Raw genomic sequence first — 8141 nt, 5'->3', positions numbered from 1 at the left:
GTGGGGCTTGAGTACCTCTCTGCCACTCAACCCACTTCTCTCCTTGCGAATCCAGGTGTCATCGGGCTGTTGGCCTTGTACCTGATGTTCGGCTATGGAGCCTCTCTCCTCTGCAACCTGATAGGATTCGGCTACCCAGCCTACGTCTCGTAAGTGACCCCTCCCCCCCACCCATCCTTCCTCCCCTTCGGTCCCCTTACCCCCTCCAGGGCTGCCCTAGTTACTGGATCCCCAGTTTCCCTGAGAGCAGCCATAGCACCACAGGGTAGTCACTGACTGCTCAGGGTTACACATTTCAGAGCCTTAACTTGATGCTTGATCTCTTGATGACGAGCCGCAATGTTTACTTCATCAGATTATACTGGCGGGATGTGTGCCTTGTGATGGGTGCACACACGCAAAGTGTTACAACAGAGTCCTCTTGCCTTTGCTGGTGGGAGCTCTCAACCTGTGCAGAGAGCTGGTTCCTCCTCCCTGATAATCATTTTAATGTGTGTTTCACCTTATATTCATGTGCATAGACAATAAAGCCCCATCAGTTAGGACTTCCTTAAGTCTGAATTAATGTTAATTCAGATACTGGGAGAGTTTTCTCCTGATTTTAAAAGGGCTTGCCAGAAGAACCACATGGTTTTACTCATATGTGGGATATGAAATAGAAAGCACAAACACACTCACAGACATGGACAACAGTATGGTGGTTACCACAGGGGAAGGGGCGAGGAGGAAGATGAAGATAAAGGGGGGTCAGATATATGGTGAGGGAAGGAGACTAGACTTTGGTGGTGAGCACACAATGTAGTATACAGATAATGTACCCTAGAATTGTACACCTGAAACTTACATAATGTTATGAAACAGTGTTACCCCAATATATTTAACTTAAAAAAAATAAAAAATAAATAAAAAGGCTTGCCACTTATTTTGGGCAACTGGGAAACACCCTAATACTGGTATAAAAACAAACCTTATGAAATGTATCCTGAATATAGCTCCTTGGTTATATAAATAATTTATGCAATTAAACTAAATTACAAATGAATCTTACCAGATGAGGAGCTGAATTTATTATTTGTTGAGGTTGTTTTTACTTTACAGTGTTTATTTTGAAATATTGTACAGTTTCATTCTTCCATGCATTCCACTAGTAACTATTCATCACAAAAATGAATTTTGTTTTACTCTGCAGCTCTTCCCAAGAAAGCTGGTGGGTTTTACTTTCATTGAATGGGTTTTTACAACTTTCCTCAACCACAGGGACAAAAATAAAGGAAGCTAGGAGGCTAAGGCACAGATAACACATTATTACACCTTTTGTGTCTTATCATTGGAAGGGAGGAAACATGTCTTAGAAGTTTTGATTTGAACAATTAAATTGAAATTACGTAAGTAATAGTTACTATGTTAATCTGGCAGATGTAGTGGCACTCCAGAAAGTCTAGCTACATATAGGACACTGCTTGCTTATGCATTTGGAGATCGTCAGTCTTCGGCTTGAGAAGAGCTTTACCCTCTCCAGCGTTACCCGCTAGAGCACCACCCGGGTTTTATGGGAATACCAAAATATTCTGAAGGCAAAGCAGAAAAACTAGTTTGGCTTTCAGATCAATGAAAGAGGTACAAGAATAGCAATTTTCCATTAACAGTATCTGCTGGCATATGGTGTATATAGCAAGTTTGTAGACAACCCTGATTCAGAATGGCTTGCATATCACTGTGTCTACGATAACAGTCAAAATCATCCAGTTGTGCACGCTTTACTTTTCTTCCGTTTGTGTAGTCTACTTGCAGGAGCTCTTTTAAAAAGAAAGCTTTTAAAGCATTTTTCAGGTTTGTGCTCTAGATTTTACCACATTTAGAACAAATCGGGTGTGGCCGCTTAGTACTGCCTCACTGTTTGAATTATATTGAGTTAGCAAAGCATCTGGATTTTCATAAATACTGAATAGCATGGAAAAAAAATCCAACCCTTCCCCCCACATCAGTGCCATTTGGTACATAATGTTGTGCGAAACATAACCTCTCTGTTGGTCTGATGAGATCATTGCTGGGGCTTTAGAAAGATAAAAGTCTCCTGTAGGTGGGACAGATAAGTAGATCTGTGGGTGTGTGGACGGGGGTGTGACTGAAGGGCACGGACAGAATGTGAATATGCTGCTTCTCTTTGACCTGGACGGGATTAATTCTAACCAGGGCCATTTTTTAAAGTAGTTTTTGTGTTTTGCTAAGAATTCTGTGAAATGGTAGAGACAGTCATATTTCTGAGTAGATCAGGTAAGTGGGTTTTATATATTTTAGAATCATTCACCAAGTATATACATTTTGTTTTCTTTTCTACTTCAATATTCTGAGGCAAAATGACATTTGCCGTATATCTTTTTTTTTAAAAATATTTTATTGATTTTTCACAGAGAGGAAGAGAGAGGGATAGAGAGCCAGAAACATCGATGAGAGAGAAACATCGATCAGCTGCCTCCTGCACACCCCCTACTGGGGATGTGCCCGCAACCAAGGTACATGCCCTTGGCCAGAATCGAACCCGGGACCTTTCAGTCCTCAGGCCGATGCTCTATCCACTGAGCCAAACCGGTCAGGGCTGCCGTATATCTTAATAAGAGTTGGAAAGGTATTAAAAATCGAATAAAGGAAATTTAATGGTGTAAGCAAAAATTCAGGAAATAATGAATATTTCTGGATTAGTGTTTATTCGTAGGATGCTTCCTTTTGGAAGACCCAACTCTTTACCATCAAAATAAATACAAGATTCTGTGACTCTGCAGGAATTGAGTAAAGGCTGGCCTCTGGGTACTTGGGCTTTTCCCTAAAACAGTGGTTCTCAGCCCCGACTGCCCATTGGAATTACCTGAGGAGCCTTAAAAAATACTGATGCCTGGTTTCCACCCGCAGAGATTCTGATGTAATTTGGTCTGCGATGTGGCCTCAGCTTGGGGATTTTTAAAAATCCTCAATCCTTTATAATTTTTAGGATTCTAATGTGCAGTCAGTGTTGAGAATCCCTGTTTAAAAGTGACAGCGGTAACTTGTGCTTGTTACTCTTGAAGATGGGGCGAATAGGGCGGGGGTGGAGGGAATGGCCTGCTGACCCTGGGAATAGCCCAGAAGTCCACCTGGCCTCTGCTTTGTGAGGGAGGTTCAAGGAGACCTGGGACTATGTGCACAAAATAAAACATACAGCCCCCCACCCCTCCAGTCAGTAAGCATTCAGGCAACCCGTGTTCCGTTCGTCTACTCAAGTCTGTTCATTACTTAGCCCATGTGATTGTATCATTGCCAGAAAGAAAGCCCTTGAACATGGTGGTATTAATAGCATCTAAATCAGTGTTAACTTTATGTGTGGTCTGTGATCACTTTCACTTTAACTGTTCTCCTTGCCTCTTGTCACTTCCCCTGTGCTCCCTAGCCAGATTTATAGTTAAAAATACAAGTTCATCTATTTAGCAAAAATTAAATGCCAGCCACGAGCCAGACACTGGCAGCACGTTAGATAGGCCAGGCACTAAGGTGGATATGCTCTCCACCCTCTGTGAACGAACAGACTACCAGGATAAACCACGATAAAAAGTAATGTAGTGAGAGAGTGATTTTCTTTCCCCAAAGAAAATCAACAGGGAGCCGTGGCAGAGAATAACAGGAAGGACTCCAGTATTTGTCTGAGATCCTATTTGAGTTAGGACCTGAGGAATGAGAAGGGGCCAGCCAAGCGCAGAGGCAGGCAGAGGCAGCAGCCTGTGCCAGGCCCCTGGGCAGCGGGCGCTCAGTAAGCTCTGTGAGAGGAAAGAGCAGTGAGGGAGGACTGGAGAGGTGCAGGTGCTACCGGCCCGGCCCGCGGCTGGTACAGGAACTGTGGGTTTTATTCCAAGTTGTTGTAGGGAGTTTGCATGTTTTTTGGCAGCCTTGGGTGGGTTTTAAATAGGGCGTGAGATGACTGCTGTGACCTCTAGAAGGAGTTGATGATCCTGCCAAACTATGTCTAGCCCTTCTTTTGTCACCTTTCAGCATTTGCTCCTGCTGTTTCCTCTCATTGGACCGTCATAGAGGTGTCCACAGGTTGTGCATAATGGTCAGCACCGGGCCTAGTGGCTGTAGGGTGCGGAAATGACATTTGGAAAAGCTCATTTGGCTTCCTAGCTTTTCTTATGACTCACTGCCTTGGGAAATCAGTGGGTGGGCTCAGGTGCACCTGGCTCCAGGTCAGGGCGTGGCATGTTGGGGCAGGCACACAGCTGAAGGCTGGCCAGTGCTCCTGGAGGACAACCAGTGCCTTATCAGGTGCTCCCTTCCTCCAGGTGACCTTCGCTTTCTGTGGACATAATTTCAGTCTGTAATCTTTTATTTTCCCAGACTCTTTGGCCACCAGATGTTTCATGAATAGGCAACATGAAATCTAATTCCAGCCGCCTCGTTATCAAGAGCTGTTGACAGAATTACCTTAATCTCCTTACTTTCCTCTATTCCTGATAAGAGAAGGTAGACTACTAGATAATAATAGGAACCTCCATTATTAAGGTAGATTTACCCCCTCCTTTTGCTAAGCTATAATTCACATGAAAAGTTTTTAAAGTGAACAATTCAGTGGTTAGTATATTCATAGAATTTTGAAAGCATCACCACTATCTGATTCCAAACATTTTCATCTCCCCAAAAGGAAACCCCACACCCATTAGCAGTCACTCCCCTTTTCTCCTACATCCCAGTCCCCAGAAACCACCATTTTACTAACTGTCTCTATGGATTTGCCTAATTCTGGACATCCTATATAATAAAAGGCTAATATGCAAATCGACCAAACGGTGGAACGACTGGTCGCTATGTTGCACACTGACCACCAGGGGGCAGATGCTCAATGCAGAAGCTGCCCCTTGGTGGTCAGTGCACTCCCACAGGGGGAGCGCTGCTCAGCCACAAGCCCTGAGCCGGGCTCATAGTTGGCGAGCGCAGCGGCAGTGACAGGAGCCTCTCCCGCCTCCGCGGCAGCACTAAGGATGTCCTACTGTGGCTTAGGCCCGTGTCAGTCAGACATCCCCCAAGGGCTTCCAGACTGCGAGAGGGCACGAATTTCATGCACCGGGCCTCTAGTTTCATATAAAGGGAATCATAACATGTGGATTTTTGTTTCTGGTGCAGCCCTGCTTTTAATGGCATTGCACAAACAAGAATCTTCCTGAGGGGCCTCTCAGGAGTGTGTGCTGGGCTCCCCCTTCATACGCAAAGTCTGTTACCTGAGACCTGAGGTAACTCCTCAGGGGCTCTCGAATGTGGGTGCTGGTCTTCTCCCTGCTTTTTCTGTTCAAATGGAATGATGAGGGAAAGTCTAATGACTTTATTTTCTACTAGAGGCCTGGTGCACAAAATGCGTGCGGGGGAGGGGGTCCCTTAGCCCGACCTGCACCCTCCGGGGATGTCTGACTGCCGGTTTGCGGGATGTGAGGTGGGGGGCGGGCGGGCACTCACCAATCTCCACTGCTGGTGACCTTCCTCTTGGAGGCAGACGCTCAATGCAGGAGCTGTGTTGAGCATCTGCCCCCCTGGTGGTCAGTGCGCATCAGAGCGACTGGTTGTTCCGCTGTTCATTCTGCCGTTTGGTCAATTTGCATATTAGGGTTTTATTATATAGGATGATTTTTATTTTTTTGCTCTGCAGAGAAGGGAAAGGAGGGCAGTGCTCTTTTTGTCTCAACTCAACAACCTTTTTAAAATTCTAATAAAAGTCCATTAATTTTCTTCTTTTCATTTTATATTTTTCTTAAGGATCAGGCTGCCACCTTCCTGGGTCTATCAGAGTTGGGCCTTAGAGATCAAACATGTAGTTTGACTCCTTCCGTTTCCATATGATCCAGGACAGAGGTAGCATATGTTTCCCAAGGTCTCAGAGGCCAGTTTGGTCTGGAACCATCAGTGACTACACAGGAATGTGAAAGCTCATTGAGGTCATTTTAGTGCCAAGGCTGACAGATTAAATATGTGTAGAGTCCAGTGTTTTGGTGTGTATGTATAATCTAATGATTGCTCATGCTTTTACTGTCTCATGCCCACTTCAGTGATGTGTCACTTTCTCTTCTGTGTGTCCTCACCAGCCCATTTTAATACAGAGTGTAACAGCAATTAGCTCTTTGCATGACTCCTGAACACCTGTGCAGCACTTAATTAAATAGACACTTGTGGATCCCTGTTTAAGTGCTTTACAAATATCACTCATTTAATTCTCATGATAGCCCTACAATGTAAGTACTGTGATGATTCCCGTTTTATAGGTGAGGAAAACAGAAGTAATTTGGTTAAGGTCTAACAACTAGTGGATGGTGAAACTAGTATTTAAATCCAGGAAGTCTGGCTCCAAAGTCCATGTTTTTAACTTTTATGTTATACCATTTCCCAAGTGGCTCTATTTTATATATATATATATATATATTGATTGATTTCAGAAGGAGAGAGAGAGAGAGAGAAACATCAATGATGAGAGAGAATCATTGATCGGCTGCCTCCTGCACACCCCCTCACTGAGAATGGAGCCCACACCCCGGGCACATACCCTGACCGGAAATCCAACTGTGACCTCTTGGTTTGGAGGTCAACACTCAATGACTGAGCCAAGCTGGCCAGGCACAAGTGGCTTTTGAATGTCCTACAGAGATGTGCCATAGCCTTATGTAGAGATGAAAATTGAACTGTTGATCAGTTTGACACTGCCAATACGTTACTTTCATGCAGTGTATTTTTACTCAAATAAGTTACTGCCATCCCAGATCAGATATCTGCACACACAGTCATTTGCAGTGTTTTGTGAACATGTGTTAGAATATATTACTAACAAGTTCTTTCTCTTGTCTCTGATGCACATTGATTTATGACGGTTGCAATTTGCAAAGTTTTATGCAAGGACCTGCTCTGTTTTACCAGTGCAAGCCCACCTGAAGACAGTACACCGAATTGGATTTCCTGAGGGAATTCAGTCTTGCCTTTAGTTCTGTGTCAGGAGCCAGCAGATATCAAGAGGTGATGTTTGGGGACGACCCATATGAGGTTAGATCAGAAAGGGAAGGTGGGGAGGGGGGACTGGAAAAAAAAGAACAACAACACACACACAAAAAAACACTGTCAAAATAACTGCAAGAGTTGTACTAACAAGTAACCACAAGTAAAAGCCACAGCATCATCTTAGCTAATGATGCACTGCAGATAAGTGAGGAAATCCCGGTTAGAAATAGTTGAAATCTGCTTATTTAAGATTTGCAATGGCAGACTCCTGAACAGGTTCATTGCCCAGAGGAGAGTTTGAGCAGGTCGCCATGTGACTATATGACTGACAGTTCTGCACCACCTGTCTCACAGAAGCAAGTCATCTGAAGCAGAGCTGGGCTTCCCTAATGGTGCTGGAGGATGTGTGTTTGCAGTCTCCTCATAGACTCACTAGCAAGGGGTGTGTTTGTTGTCTTGTGTTTTTTGAGAACTTATAATTACCTTATGTTTTTTCCCTTTTAACCCTTGAGAACTTGGGAGCAGATATATTGTCTTTTTGGGGGGGGTGCGGGGAGCAGATATATTTTCTACTAAGCTGCTTGTGTTCCTATTACACCAGCTTTTCTCTCTGCACTGTGTTAGTGCAGAGCAGTGCCTACCCACACTGCTTTCTTGGGTCGTCTGAAGGAAACGCAGATATTCTGGCCAACTGTGCACTTGGATCAATACTGAAATCTTAAACATTTCAACATTTTACTTTTGTCAGCTTTTTACTGGTCGTGTTTTCACTTAGTATTTGCTAATATTGCTGACTATTTTAAGATGGAAGAGTGTGGAGAAAATTGAAAAATAAAATATTCTTAAAACAACCTGTGCCAGTTTTTTAGATAATTCTAGCCAGCATTTGGCTAAAAAAAATGTTGTCCCTTTGCCTGTATCATAGGGAAAAGAAAGTTTTGAGGAGCACATAGATGAATGATTTAAATTATTCACGATCTACAGAGAAACAGCAATCAGACTATTAATCCCCAGAGGGAAAGTAGGGGAGGGTGGGGGTAAGGGGAAGAGATCAACCAAAGGACTTGTATGCATGCATATAAGCCAAACCAATGGACATGGACAACAGGGGGATGAGAGCATGAGGGGGGTGGGGGGAGGATGGG

The 8141-nt window shown here is 43.9% G+C and overlaps 1 protein-coding gene across 1 annotated transcript in view; it reads left to right on the top strand.

Moving 5' to 3' along the window:
- Window positions 1-12: 12 nt before the first annotated feature.
- Window positions 13-8141, top strand: part of REEP5 (receptor accessory protein 5) — a 32223-nt gene continuing 24094 nt past the window's right edge. Inside the window, exon 1 of the mRNA XM_014539906.1 lies at window positions 13-149. Coding sequence (XP_014395392.1) covers window positions 85-149 — 65 coding nt within the window. The 5' untranslated portion in view covers window positions 13-84. The remainder of the gene's footprint in view (window positions 150-8141) is intronic.

The sequence above is a fragment of the Myotis brandtii genome, unplaced genomic scaffold (assembly GCF_000412655.1).
Source record: "Myotis brandtii unplaced genomic scaffold, ASM41265v1 scaffold230, whole genome shotgun sequence".
NCBI classification, from domain to species: Eukaryota; Metazoa; Chordata; class Mammalia; order Chiroptera; family Vespertilionidae; genus Myotis; species Myotis brandtii.
Note: the sequence above shows the minus strand (reverse complement) of the source record. Positions and strands in the feature narration are given on the sequence as shown.